Source organism: Ammospiza caudacuta, chromosome 5 (genome assembly GCF_027887145.1).
Source record: "Ammospiza caudacuta isolate bAmmCau1 chromosome 5, bAmmCau1.pri, whole genome shotgun sequence".
Taxonomy (NCBI): domain Eukaryota; kingdom Metazoa; phylum Chordata; class Aves; order Passeriformes; family Passerellidae; genus Ammospiza; species Ammospiza caudacuta.
In genome coordinates, this window is record NC_080597.1 from 9,236,290 (window position 1) to 9,252,019 (window position 15,730).

Genomic DNA, 15,730 nt, shown 5'->3' on the forward strand with positions numbered 1-15,730 from the left:
GTAAATAGAATGATTTTATTTTTTTATATCTTCTTTACTTCTTTCAAATGTAAAGTATCAAATGGTGAAATGTCACTTTTCGAGACTTTCAGCAAGCCTTCAGGCAGTCAAACTCTTCTTCAGAACAGAAGGATTTACAGCTGGGTTCAAAGCTGAATTCAAGCTGAGAATAATTGCTTGGGCTTTAGTTAGATACAAATCATTCAGACTATCCAGAAGCAGAACTGGTGCCAGTGGTGTAGAGAGTCTGTCCCTGGAAGGGAGAATCGCAAAGTGTTCCTTTACTGACAGCAATGCTTGGTATTAAAAGACATGTAATTAATGGTAGCTTGTGGAACATGAAGAGATTGGGAGGAGGAGGACGATGGTAACCAAGTTTGGGAAGGGTTTTGATGGATGCTGAGGATTTTGGGTGGAAGATTCCTGTGGCTGGGTGCTGGAGTTCAGCCAGGGTTCTGTGTTCATGGATTTGGGGACACTCAGTGTCCTGGGAATGGGAGAGATGTGGGCTGGGCTGGGCCAGTGACTTGAGGCAGGTTTGCCTTCACTCTGCTGGGTGCTGCAGACTCTCTCATGGTTGATCTTGCCTTTGAAGTTGTCACAAGACAGGACGGCATTAGAAGTAGTTTAATATGGATGGATATATTCTTTGATACAGTCCTAAATCCACTGCCATGTCTGTGTTTCCCTGAGGAAGCAATTCAGGCCTCTCCAAGGACAGGTTTTTCCACTCAAACTTCTTTTAGATCAAGTAGTTCCTAGTGTGGAAGTACCTAGTGATGTACTTGTTGAGATGGTGACAGCACTGAGGTGTTGGAGGCCCTTGAGATTAATTATGTTGTAAATATCTTGCACTTTATGTACTCCTTTAGTAGTGTCATTAGTTAATTCCACTTCTTTTAATACCAAACAGCTCTAACAACTTTTATTGTAACAGGAATAATCTCTCTTATCTGGTTATAACATGATTATTTCACCTTCATGTCTGGTTCATTTTTCAAACATCTGATCCATTTTTAATTAAGGAAAAATGCAGATTTTTCTTGAGATTTCCAAAGCTCTATCACATATATCTATGGCATATATGAAGTTACACTCTTTATTCTCTTATTAATGAGTACAAATTCCCTGGGGAGGATGGACTTTCATGGAGAAATTGGTTTCTTGGAGAAATTTTCCCTTCTTCCTATGCCAAGAACTTGCATATGTCCTTTAGGCCGTTGCAATTATAAGCGTACACAAAGTACAGAAATTTTCTGTCAGCAAAAGAAGTCCTGCAGAGCTGATGTGCCAAATGATAACTTATATGTGGTGTCAGATACAGCTTTGGTTTAACAATGAGAAACACTTGGGCCTAGAAGGCACTAAGTGTTTGGGCAGTAATTTTTTCTATATAGAGCCTTCCACAGAGAGTTGTTTTTTATTTATGTTTTGTTTTCTGTAAGATTTGTCTTACAAAAGCTGTAACTGCAGTCTTGAACTCTCTTGTAGTCATTGTTTAGGCAATATATTAAGTCAGCTCTGTAAAGGCCAAAATGCAAACACAGAGTCTAACATTTTAGACAATGAAATATTAAAAAATATTAGAATAAAATTTTATTTTGCTGTAAATCATTTTAAAGAGATTTGCTTTATTGATTTGAACTAAAAAAGAAATTCACCATAGTATTAAAGGGAAGGAGTTTTCCTTCACTGATGCAGTAAATCTGTGAAATTGGAAGATCACAAAGGGTCAGTTTGGTCTTCTGCAAATAGGTGAGACAGAATGGCTTACAGTCAAAGTGCCACAAATAACTCTAGGAATAATTAATGGAAAAATTAAAAAACATTGAAAATGTTGTTATTTTCTTTGAGATGCAAACCCATAGAGAAAAAGGCATTTTTAGCTGCATGATGCAAGAGTTTATAAAAGATGTATTTTAAAAAGTGTGGCACCACTGTGTGTCTGCAAAACATTTAGGTTATGAAAGTGAGGGAAAATAAATTTCCATGTAAAAGTGGAATGAATTTGTTGGCTTCTCCTTTACCCTCTAGACCAGAGATACATTATTAGGAGTTTTGATTTGTTGATTTAAAAGAGTAATTTGCTATCCATTAATTTTCTTCATTAAAATAAAATATGTTGGTTTTTTCCACCAGTTTTTAAACTCATGCATTAGAAGTTATATGACTATATATAAAAAAGCAAATGGAAAAAAGCATTAAAGTACAGGTTGTTCACACTTCCTTGGTGAGGTAGTTTTAGCATAAGAACAATAAAGATTTGAAGATCACACTTGTGCGAATTAGTGAAATTTTCCTTCATCACTTACATAATTTGTTTAAAAGAAGAAAATATGGTTGTTTCCTTTGCAGGGATGATCCAGGTATTGTTTTAGATGTTTTGGGGATGTTGTTGCAGAGTGGCCAGGAAGGAGACCCGCAGGGGATCCAAATCTGGAAGGTTTATGCAGATGCCTTCTACTTGTGAGAAATTAATGCTTGACAAACCTTTGTCCTAAAAAAAAAAGTTTGTCCTCAGTCAAATGGTTGTCAAGTCTGCAGATAAGGAAATACCACTTCCATTTAAAATGTATTATACTAATTTAACATCGCCAGAGAAAAAATGGGAGATTTAGAGACAGTTTAATAAATAAATCATATTTAATATCAAATATTTTGTTACCAAATATGAAACCGCCAAGTAAAGATAAACTTAGAGTGAAAGTAGGAACTAAAACATACTGAGTTAATATTTCAACTTGATGGAGCAACCTTGACACACCTCCTTCTTTGCTTTTTCTTTAAGAAATTAAAGGATTACAGCAACATGAATATTGTTTTGGGTTTTTTTTTTTTAATGAAAGCTTTTCATGAAATCTTTGCCTGTTCCAGTGACTTGAGGTCTCTACTTAGAGACATGGTATTTGTACTTAAAATAAAGGTATCACTTTTTGAGGCCTTATAACTCTAAAGGGATAAATGAGATATTTTACATCACCAGGGGAATGGAAAAATGTTTTTAGAGCATGCTCTTGAGGTTGCGAAGTAGTAAAAGTCCAGATGACTTCCATTTTGGTTAAGACTGTCAGCATTTTCAGATTTTAGAATTGTGGGTTTTGGGTGCTTCATGATTTTATAAGAGTTTTTTGATTTTTTTTTTTTTTTTTTTTTTTGGTTGTTTGTTAATTTTTTTTTACTTTAGAAGAGCATTCTCCGTTTGGAGGAAGAGCAGGCTTGCATTTAAATCAGGAAGAACAAGCTCTCCTTGAAAAGATCTAGTAGTCTTTTGATTAAAGATAATGTTCATTTGCACAGGAACCTCGTGATCCTCTTTCAACACATTGAAAACTCATCATAGATTGGGAACTCATCTGTTTAACAGACTAGATGTAGCTTGGCATGTCTCCAGTATTTTCTTTTCTAGTTTTTCTATAAAAACACTGTAAAAAACACAGTGGCATCTTCCCTGAGAGGAGATTTTAATGTCTGGTAGTTATCAGTGTTGAGTGGTGAAATTCCTCCACTAGAATTTTTTTTCCTAGAACACCTATTTAAATAAAAAGTGGATGTCCTCTAGATAAGGAGAAAGCATAAGAGGTAGTTTGGCTGAAGCAGAAGCCTTTTACCCCAGAATCTAAAATTGCAGTGAAGCTCCTGGGGTATTCTAAACTGAAAAAAACAGTGAACAATTCTCTCTATCCTTCTTTACATTTATTTTTACTCATTTAAAAAACTGAAGTCAAAAACTCTTTGGGGATATAGGATGGTGATATCCATACAATTCTGAATAAAGGCTGCTGTATTCAATTAATAATTAATTGAGAATGAAGAGTAGCTCCCATAGCTATAATGCACAGAGCCCTCTGCATGGCAGTTGTTATCATCTTACAGAGCCAAATACTCAGCTGCACAAAGGAGGTGAAATCCATGATGGTGTGGAAGAGAATGAGCAAAAGAAACTTGAAGAGAATTTATATAGCACTATTTTTGCTTTAAAATAAATTCATTAAAAGCAAAAGGAAAGCCAGCAGCTGCAGGGTGAGCCCTGGAAATTTAAATCCATCTCATAGCTTGAAATAAATAATTCTGCTAAGGCATTTGAGGCAAAGAATCACCTTTGTCATTTCCTGAAGGCTTAAATTTAAAATACTCTATATATTCTAGTGTAGTTTACCCTAATTCTCCAAGGAAAAAGAGCCTGAGTTCATCTCTGCCATAATCTGCACAGCAGATCCATTAGAGGCTCAAGTGCTCAAGTGTTCTGAAAGCTGAAAATATTTAGGAAAGAAAAGAAAAAAAAAAAAAAAAGCCTTTAATTTATTAAAAGAACTGACATAAACTCTGCTTCCTCTTGGACATGAGGAAAAGCAGTAAGGCAAAATTATCTTACCAATGGGAAAGTATTTCAGGAAAACTGAGGCTGTGGTGTCTCATTCAGCCAAACCACAACTGAGATATACTGAGATATACAAAGAAAAAATATTTTTATAAGAAAAGCTAACTGAAACACTTATTAAAAAAAAAAAGAAAAAAAGGAACTTTTCAGTGGTCTTTGCTGAGTAAGTCTTTAAGAATTAAAGACAATTGAGTTTGTTCACACTTCTGAAGGTTCATGTTGTGGTGTTCTTTGCAGAGCACTACATTTGTAATCTATGGTCTTAGAAAGCATTAATACAATTTTACTGGCAAACATCTAGATAGTTGAAAAAGAATTTATTCTTTAAATGGTTTTTAATTCATTTTCATGGATTTATGAATAGCAGCATATGCCATTGCTTAGAAGGTACAATAAAAATATATTAAACACCTAAATCCTAAAATAAAAATGTGTAGATTAACCAAATCCTAAGGACTGAGTGGCTCCTTACCTGCTACATTATCAAAACTTTTTTTGGTTCTCATCTACTTGAGGCAGTGCTTTTGGTAGTAGTTTGGCAAGCCTGAAGGAACTTGGTATTGAAATTCTCAAGGATTTCCATACCCAGTGTTGTGTAAGGGAATAAAAGATATGTAAATAAAAACATGGAGCTGTTGCCTTTGTTCCTAAGGATCTGGCTTTTGTTTCTTTTCTACAAGTGCTAAAACTAGCTGTTTAATTCTTGTTGAAATTTACTGTTTGTCTAAATATTTTTCCCCACTGCCCTGCATTTGAGAAGGTTGTAAGGACTAAGAAGGAAAAAAAGGTTTTCCAAAAGGTTATTTCCCACTCTAACTTTCAGTCAGATTTATTAGCTATTGAATGGCCCTTTCTTAACCCTGTAATCTGTAAAAAACCAATTCACTTTTTTTCATGCATCAATTGAGTAGGTATTGAAGGAATTTTTTGGTGGACATTGTAAGGGGAAAAGAGGAAATCTATGGTATTATACATCTGTCTTGTCTTTTCATTGTCCAATAAATTTGTTCTGTACAAGATTGCCTCTTGGTTCATATAAAATTTTGAAGCCTAACTCACTTTTTCCTCCATGGGCCCTTTGTGAGCTATTTCTCTACACAATGAAAACCCTGATAAATCTCTGTGTTGTCTCTTTATAAATGCACCACTATCACTCTAAGGTTTCTTAGTCTTTCTTTTTTCCTTACTCACTTCCTAAACACTTTCTGCACCCTCAAGACAAACCCTGTTGCTTGTTGCTCTGGAGTGTATCATGGTTTTGTTTCAGATCTAATTGTAAATATAATTTTTTGTTTACAGCACACATTGGCATTTTATCTGTAAGAGATTAAATATCATATCTAAAAGAAAGGTACAATCTTCATATAAGGTTCAATCTTCAAAGCTCCCACTTTTCCTTTTTTTATATTAATGCATATTCTTTCTCTCCTTTGTAAATACTGCTATAATTACTTGTTCAACTTTCCAGCCCTTTACTCCATCACACTTTTGCTGTTAAATAGGCTATAAACTGCTTTGTGCCTCTGTTTCAGGGTTTGCTGTTGTCTCTTTTTCCTCATTAATCACTCTGTTTATAGTATTTGTTACCAGAAGATCAACTTTTACCTGTGTTGGCATTGCTTGCCCTTCTTCTATGATTTTTTTTTTACTATGGAGGGCTTTAACATGATGCAATAATAGCTTAACTTCCTTGAAATTTAATTTTTCTTTATCCTCAAAGCTCTTTGTGTTTATGATATACAGAGCTTTGAGTGCATTGTCAGTTAAGGGAATACAAACTATGATGTTTATCAATCTCTCTTTGTCCACTTGTTATTTTTTTCATCTTTTACAAGGGTTGCAGAGTCCTGTGGAGGAGTCAGAATTTGAAATATTCCCTTTGTTCTGTTTCTGAAGTACTTAGCAAAGTGACACATTTCTTAATGTAATTTCAGAAATAACTTTTTATGACCCCATAGGATTTTGATTGGGTCAGTGCTAATCTTTGGAAGACAAAATGTTTTTTCAGTAACAGGCCTGGGCTGTTGTAACATTGCTCTTTATGTTCAGTATTTTGTGGACTCATACAAGGAGTTGTTGGGGTTTTTTCCTCTATATCCCATTCCTAACTAAATAGTCTGATAACATGGTATCACACAATGTGCTGGAGAAGAACTTGCTCTTCAAAGGAACTCTTCTCCTCTTCCTCTTGCCTTTATTGTTCAGCTTCAAGTAGGAGTCTGTGCTTACATTTCTCTCAAGAAGGCAGCAAACCATTATTTTCAGTTTTACTTTCTTCTTGTTTTTCCACCATCTTGCAGAAACTTTAGTGTGGCCAGTGTTTGCAGAGACACATTAGAAGAAAATTCTGTGTAATCTTGAATGTGTGAGGAAGGACACAGCTCAGTAGGACTGAGTGGAAAGAGATCCCTGCCATTAGATGAGTTTATTTTTAATATGCTTGCAAAGTCTGGAAAAGGAACAGTTCACAGCACACAGACCTTAACCATGTCTGAGTTCAGAAGTAGATTGTAGTAGTTTGTAACCACAGACATTATAATTTGAGGGTTACTATTTTCTGAAAAACCACTAACATTGCAGTCTGTGGTTGCATTTCCTAGATAAAGTTTAGTGCTACCACCTGATCCTTGTGTGGAAACAAAAGAATTTTCCTATAAAATTGCAAAGCAACATATGGCTTGTTTTATTTTTTAAATACTGTCTGGAGTTCTCTGGTGTATCAAGTACACTGCTTTTTCTTTCTGTCTTCATACGGATTTATATCTTGTGATTGTGTGGTTGTCATTTCTAATACATGGTTGAATGTGATTTGTCAATTGAGTTTTTGAATATCTGTATTTTATTTTTGATTAGGTATTCTTAATCTTCTGACTGGTGTCATTTCAAGCACATGTATAGAGAGTCACGTAACAAAGCCAACTTTGTGACTATAACTTGGTACTCCAGGCACTGATCAAATATGTAAAAAAAATAAAGAGAAGAGAGAGAGGAATTGCACCTCAAGAGCCCTTTTGTGGAGTGTTCTTCCTTACCTTCTTACAGGAAACTGGGTTTTTCCATTTTCTTGAGTCTATTAAAATAGCACTAAGGCGCTCAAATAACGCTCTACCCATTCTAGTTAAAGATTAAATAAGGGACAATTTTTGCCTTTGCAACCAAAATCTAAGTTAGGATAGAATCTAAAGGTGGATATAGCATTAGAGGAAAGAGCAAAGAGATGAAGGAAAAGTAGACACATGCTGAGAGAGTGTACCTGCAGCTAAGGCTTTGTTCAACAGTAATAGGTAATAACTGAATTTAAATACATTTATATTAATTGATAATTTACTCTAATGACAAAAATAGAGCAAAGACAGTGTCTGAGTACCTAGGGGAGAGCACTTAGTGAAAGGTCATATAAAAGAAGTGAGGATTCTTGTCACAGAAGGAAAAATTAATATCAATGATTAAGGTCAAAAGGAAAGGACTGAGTTGACTAGGGAACTATTGTGCAGTGTTGGCTCTTTGAAGTTTTCTGAACTGAGTAAAAGGGTTTTCTTCCCATTTATTGATATCACAGCAAAGCTATCTTTTCATAGTCTCAAAAGAGTGTCATTGTTTCACAGGACTCTATGTTTGCCCATTTTGAACTGCAGGTATGGGACAGTGCAAACCACATCAGCCAGTTCAGGAGCATTGTCAGAGGTTGTAGGGTTATGTTTTTTAAGACATAACCTGTGCAGAAAGCTGTGTGTTTTATGGAACTGTCTCATTTCTCCTGAATCCGGTCAGCAGGGTAACATTTCAGCTCAGATGAGAAACAGATATTGGGATCTCAGAGAAACATGATCTGTATGATTCATCCTGTGATTAATCACAGAAAAAAACCCAACAAATCGAAAGTGTTGTGGGCAGCTGCCAGCAGCCTGGTAAATCCAAAGGCTGGGATGAAGCCCATGAAAGCAGGAGTCTTTTTGTGCAGTCACATGAGATTGGCCTGTCTGGTGGCCACAGGATCTGTCTGGTGACATAAGTGTTGAGATGACTTTCAGGTGGTAACAGGAGGCGATCAGTGTCTGAAACAGAGAATGATTTATAATTTGGGAAGATTCAGCAGCACTTAACTTGGTTTACTAGAATGTGGTAGATTGTGATGGTGTTCACAGGGGTTTTTAAATGAGGGAAGAGACGAAGATCTGACTTCATGTTTCAGAAGTCTTGATTTATTATTTTATGATATATATTATAATAAAACTATACTAAAAGAAGAAAGGATTTCATCAGAAGTTTAGCTAAGAGTAGAAAAAGAAGGAATGATAAGAAAGGTTTGTGGCTCAGGCTCTCTGTCTGAGCCAGCTGACTGTGATTGGCCATTAATTACAAACATCCAACATGGGCCAATCACAGATGCACCTGTTGCATTCCACAGCAGCAGATAACCATTTTGTTCCTGAGGTCCATCAGCTTCTCAGGAGGAAAAATCCTAAGGAAAGGATTTTTCATAGAAGATATCTGCGACAGTAGATGAATCCTAGAATCACTTAGGTTGGAAAAGACCCTTAAGATCACTGAGTCCCTCTGTTAACCTCACACTGCCAAGGCCACCCCTAACTCATGTCCCCAAGTGCCACACCTACATGTTTTTAAAATTCTTCCAGGGATGGTGATCTAACCACAGCCCTGGGGACTTGTGCCAATACCAGCAGAAATTAAAAAGAATTCTTTCCAATTTTACTTTTTTAATATCAGTGCAATGAACTAGTGTTCCATAAGGGTATTGCTAGGGGTTTCTGTTTTCTTGCATTTTATTAACAGACTTGTAGAATTTAATTGTGTTTTTGTTTGGAATTTATAGTCCAAATACTTATTTGGACTATGTAGTGTTTCGAGTATCATATTTAGGATACTTAACATCAATTGATTGCAAGTATTTTATGGGTGTAAAATTTTCTAGATGTTTAGATACAGCAGTTTATCAGTTCTGTAATTTGCTTTGAAGAGTTTAATGGGATAGGTTATGGGATTTTTGTCCATTCTAACAGAAGACAGTATTTTGGGACCTTTTGACAAATTAAACTGTCATGAAAATATAATTATAAGAACAGCATATTTCTGTAATATGTAATTTTCTGCTACTTTTTCTGTTAGTCTTGCCAGAGTTCTGTAGTGAAAGAAACCTTTTTCTTGGGATTTTTCTTTGGTAAACTGAATTAAAATAGAAAAAAATTCATAATCACTTTTCACAACTGATTTTCATGTGTACTGCATTCTGGAACAGTGGGGACTACATAGTTACACATTTTAAATTTGGGATTTTAGACTTTTTCTGCTATAAAAATAGCGAAAGTGTAGTTTTGCAGAAACTATTCCATTTTGGCTGAAATAGAGCAAACAACTAAAGGTAAGAAATAGAGCCTTCTTTTTCAGTTGAATAACTTCCACTGAAGGGACTTCTTTAAAAAAAAAATTAGTTTGATCCAATTTGGGGGGGTTATTCATTTTGTACACTAATAGCTTATTGTAAAATGCCACTTAAATATACAGATGAATTATACAACTTCATAAATATCTTGTATTTCCAAAACCTTAGAACTCCACCTGTCCTCCAGCCAACCTTCCCCACTCCCCCAAATCCAAGCTGTAAATATGTATCATAAAATGTCTGTACTGCTCTGCAGTCAAGCAAGCCTGTAAACAAATTTGTGGGTAGTGCAGTGTTATGTCTAACCAGTGAAGAGTAATAAGGAATCCATTTATATTTACCTTTGATTTTCTAAAAGTTTTGATTCAAAAATTTAAGAAAAAATCATAAATCATGTATGTGAATAAATACACTAGAAGTCATGTTGTGTTCCTGGTTAAACCACTGAGGTTTTTTCCATTTCCTGCTTAATTCTTCAGGTGCACCACTAGTGCTTCTGTTTCTTCCAATTTGGAATGTCCAGAACAAAGGCATAGGAATTGCCAATTTCTCCCTGATTTCTGAGGCAATCTCCATCTTCCTCTTGATCTCCCTGAAAAATCATTTAAGATCATGAGATTACTTTTACTGGGTGCTTTTTTTGCTTTCTGAAAATGTTACATTTTCGGGATTTATAGGGATCTGTGTCTTGTCATTTTGTTCTCCTGAATCTTGGGAACAGAACACTTGGATTAATAATGTCAATGCTTATTCCATGAGTGGCTTTGGGAAGCTTTGGGACTTCAGTTTTGGGACAGTTTTGTGACTTTAGCCCAGCAATTTGTTCCCTTAACCAAATACTGCAGGTGACAGGGATGTTTTAAGGAGTGGTTCCTGGCTTTCTCTACTGAGAAATGGCTTCTGGAGAATCCCTTAATAATTTAATTCTTGGGCAGCCCTGAAGGGCTCAGGCAGCTGGAGCAGATGATCTTGTAGGGCTCTTCCAGCTGACTTGTTGTTGACCTGATAACAACAACTGGTAAATCCCTGCCAACCCTGCTCCTGATGGAAGGTAAAACCTGAATTGCTTTATTATTTTCTGCTCCCAGGGAACATTGTGTTTCTATTAATATAGCTTTAAAGTGATTATTTCTCTCTTTTTTTCCCCCTCTCTCTTATTTACCCTTTAGTACTGAATTTATCGATTTTGATAAATACATGTAGGATAGCTATAACTGGGAAATGAATGCAGAGGCAATAAAAATTTAGCAGGAGGAAAAGAGATGATCTTTAATCACATTTGTGACTTTTATTTTTTTCATGTACACTTACATGCTTTTCTTTTGGAAAGGAACTTGTCAAGGAAGCATTACTGGAGGAGCAGAAACGAAGTGAAAAGGCAATTGAAGAAGCAGTAAAAAGGACAACAGAGGAACTGATGGAATACATGAAAGAGCAGAAGAGGGTGAGTTACCAGTGGATAATAGGTTTCATCATGAACTGATAAATTGATGAAGTTTGCTAAACCTCAGACCTCTCTTGAAATTCACAGGAAAACAGAATCAGGAGTTAGGTCTTCAGATCTTTCACTCATTTTTTCAAACAATTTGTTATTATGATACCTTCATATATATTTGCAGACTTTTAAGTCCATCACAAGCTGAAAAGCAGACATTAATGGTTCAGTTAAATTTTATAGCATTTCTTATTACATAAAGTACCATTAAGATGGGGCATAAATGCTATCAGATTTAAATTGTGATCTGAGCTCAGATCATAGAAAACATTTCAGTACAAATAACAGGTGTTATTTTATGCTCACAAATGAACTTTATTGTGCAGTTTTTATGCACACAAAGGCCATTAATTTTTTCCTCTCAACCCATATTATATGAGAACCTGAAAATGTACTAGTATTCTATTAAGTGTGATTTATAGTCAGTGCATTGGTCTTGTTATGAAATGTTGCAATGTTCTGAAAGTTGTTTTCAGATGTTCTATTCATGCTATATCCTGGCAGTTTAATGCTTGTGTATAAACAGTAAAATGTAGCTCAAGGGACTTTGATTTGCTCTCAGTAGGAGGAGAAAAAAATAACACACTTCTCCCCTTTGAAGCTCTTTATAAAAACATAAGCAAAAAATAATTTTTAAAAACCTCTTTCATAGGGCAGTAGCAGCCTGAGATCAGATTTCAGTATTCTCAATAAACAAAATCACTCAGCTTGAATCTAATGGGAAATGTTGTCCTGAGAAGGAAGTAGAAATAATGAGATTGGCCTCTGCTTCTATATTCCCTGCTTTTATAGGTTAAATAATACTATGGGTAATAGGATTTACCTCCAGAAGTTTCACTCTGCTGGTAGTTAGGATTGCAGTTGGGTGAGTTCCTTCCATTATGCTGTGTGTGGAGACATTTCCTTTTAGCAGGATTTGTTTGATTTGGAAAGACAATTTAAACAGAATCCAGTGCAAAACATGATCCATAAGGATGTTTGAGCATATCTGAAGTCAATTATTTATGAAGGATAAGCTGTGGGGAAGGTAAAAGTCGGTCTACTATTAAAATAACTTACTTATCATAAGTGTCATAAATGAATGGGTCAGTAAGGCCTCCAGTGCAGATATATATGAAAATATCACCTTCAAAGAAACAAAATCTTTGGTTTATCTGGTAGAGCATAAATTCATTTCACAGAGCATATTCAAATTTTTCAGCCAACCTTTTTCTCTTTCTGATCAGTTGACACATATGCATTAATTTTTTAAAAAATCATGCATAAGGAGAACTAGATTTTTCTGGCATAAGATTTATAAAGATTGTCTATATTCAGGTTGGAAGTGAAAGACTTGTTTAACTCCAAATCATGTAACATAATAGCTTTTATATAATTGCATAGGCGGCAGAGGAAATGGTCAAAACTCATACACCTGTAAGAGTATAAATATACTTTATGGACTGTGCTAAGAGGTAGCAGCTTATGTAAGGAATTCCTGGAAAGAACTCGGGGAAAGTGCCTTGTCTAGGATTTGGAGAGATTTTCTGGGTTTTTATGATTGACAGGGGCGTCCCAGGTACAGACTTGCAAAGGTAGTGGGCACTCTGTGTCATGATTGTTTTAAAAATCTGCTTGTAGAACCCTCCAAACCATTGGCACAGCAGTATTTGTACCTGGTTAGCAGGGGATTATTTGAATTAGGAGAAAGTTGCTTAACAAAAAGCAACAATAGCATCATGCTAAAATGCTGACAAGAATAAATGTAACTTCCTCTGTATTGAAGCCAAAAAAGTCACCAAAGCTAGGGGAGAATTTGTTGGCACGTCTTTCCACCTTCAAAAAAAAAAGCACTAAAGCTAAAACAAAGAGAGAAAAAAAAGAAAAAAAAAATTTGATTGAAACAGGTATTTTCATACAATAAAGGAAGATATGGCATGCATTGTAACTATGGCATATGAACTCAGGTTTTTACGGATATATTGCACTATGTTGGCAGCAGTTCTAATTTTATGCTGCAGTCTTAGTTTTATTTCATCTGTTCTATAATAAATGAAAATTTTTATAGTAGAATTTTTTTTTATTGTTGCCATAGCTAACACCTTAAGAATGGGGATATGTAAGATGTGAAGGAAATTTCAATCAGGAATTTAACTGTTTGTTATGTCATGATTATGTCATAGCCACCACCATTCCAAAGCAGGCATCAAAACTAAACTGGAGTCAGGCTGTCCTGTCTGTTCAAATACATTTTTCATAGCTACCAAACTTGTAGAGATTTATTTCAACTTTTGTAACACCTTGAAGAATCCACCTGAGTCAAATTCAAATACATGTTAGGCAGAATTATTTTCCCCAGCAAAGGTCCATGCACCTATGTGCAGAAAGTTATCTTTATTAATTGCCTGAAGGCATATTTGACTGTGTAGTCTTCCTTTGCCTTCATCTGCAATAAATATCAGGAAGGCAAAACAATGAGTGAGGGGACAGAGGTGAAGGGTAGCACACAGATAAAAAGCCACTTTTCTTGGTTTGGAAAGACAGGTGTCTGCTAAAGAAGGCAGGAACCTCCCCTGAAATGGAAAATGTAAACTCCCTCTCTCTGAATTGTTATAAATTTTAAATTAAGGGGCTCTCAGGAAAAAATGGGAGCAGGAATAACAGTTCTTTATTAGGGGAGAAAATAAAAAGATAAAATAAACAATGCAGTAATACAAAACAACACTGACAGAGTCAGAACACAACCTGACACCCTGTGGGTCAGGGTGCTGGTAGCAGTCCCATTGGAATTGTGGCTGCAGAACTCCTGCAGTGTCAGGTGTGGTTCTGTTGGAGCAGGGATCCTGTAGAAGGCTGTAGTCTTTGGAAGTGAAAGAGGCAGCTGTTCCTTTGGGAAATCCAGTGGAGAAGCTGTGCTGGTGTTCCAGAATCTCCAGATCATATCCAGGTGGGAATACTTGGCTCCTCCCTCTGGGCGGGGCATCTCCCAATGGGATTCTGTAATTCTTATCTGTCAATCAGTGGCATTCAATGGCCCCTTATCAGTAGATGTCTCCCCAAAGGGAGGAGTGGTTGTGGAAGAGATAAGGAAAACTGCCCATTTAGTGGGCAGAAGACAGCTGCCATCCAGATGGCAAATAGAATACAATTTGTTTGGCAATCCAGGACAGCACTGAGTGGGGCTAAGAGGCAAGCCACTGCTTTCATTTCTGTCATACAAATAAATGTTATTTTTTGTTTGGATTCAATGCATATCATGTGCCATAGAGCTCTGTCTGAGACACAGATGTAGAGGGAAGCAAAATCTTTCAGTTTGGTTAGAATTGAGTAAAGAAGCACTTGTCCTTGAGTATCCAAAGTCCATCTGTTTTGATGTAAGCTCAAGATTCACAGACCCTATTTATCAGTACTGTCTTGGGTTGCCTGATGTTCACCATGCTGTAACCTCTGGCTCTGCAGTGTGGTTTCTGATCACCTGAGTGCTCTGGAAGCACCCAGCCCTGTGAGGAGCCCCAGCACATTAATTGCCCCAATTGGCACTAATTGGCACATTCCAGCCCCTCAGGCTCTGCCTTAGTGTTTGCCATTCATGCAGGAAGTGTTTGCCAGCTTTTTTCATTAATTGTTAACTATTAATCCTTTAAAAAAACCCCAGAGCTGAACTACCTTGTATAAGGAAATATCTCCACAAGCGTTCAGTATAAAAAAAGCACTAGAATTTTTAAAGGATTAATAGTTTTATTTTGCTCAAACATCTTGCTGATGTGGTGGAATAAATGTACGTGTCTGTACATATATAGGCTCTCAAGTGTAGGTGTGTACATCCATGTTTGTGTTTGTTACCTGGGCATCAGAGCAAGGAGTAGAGCCTAATGCCTTGTAAATTCTGGTTTAGGATTAGATCTCCCAAAGTCTGATCCCTGGGCTACAAAAGAGAAGCATAACAGTGCCCTTCCCTGACCTGTACAACTGCATTGCTTCTGCAGTATTTTTGGTTAAATTCTGATTAATGGGCACATGCTGCTCTGTTAGGAGTAAAAAGACAGGCTGGGTCTATGCCTGCTCCACTTTTTATAGACTTCACATGGGGCTTTGGCCCATTTACTAAAACAGTTTGCTTCATTGGCTGATGCTGAAGTAAGTGGATATAAACAAAGCTTTTTCCCAAATTGCAATTTGTAAGAGCTCCAAGGAAATTTCACATTTGTTGTTTGCGGTTCCAAGGTTGACTGAAATTTTGGAGGTGTGCTGCAAGCATTGCAGATATGTGAGCAAAGGAGATGTGTGATAATTCCCTGTGCAAAGGGGGCTCCAGATCACAGCTTTTCCCTCATCCTCTGGTTGCATTTTGTCTCCTCTCCCTGGTCCAGGATGTGAAGGAGGTGCTGCCTGCACCTGATGGCCCAGGGAGATGGAAAGACAAGAATTACTTTAAGGTACTAAGGTGAATTTTCAGAATCCACGGGTCTGAGAGAAG

The 15,730-nt window shown here is 36.4% G+C and overlaps 1 protein-coding gene across 1 annotated transcript in view; it reads left to right on the forward strand.

The window, feature by feature from the left end:
• The window catches only part of CCDC91 (coiled-coil domain containing 91), a 112,185-nt gene that overhangs the window by 75,167 nt on the left and 21,288 nt on the right, over positions 1-15,730 (forward strand). The window contains exon 12 of the mRNA XM_058805474.1: positions 11,110-11,223. Within this exon, the coding sequence (XP_058661457.1) occupies positions 11,110-11,223 (114 nt within the window). The remainder of the gene's footprint in view (positions 1-11,109; positions 11,224-15,730) is intronic.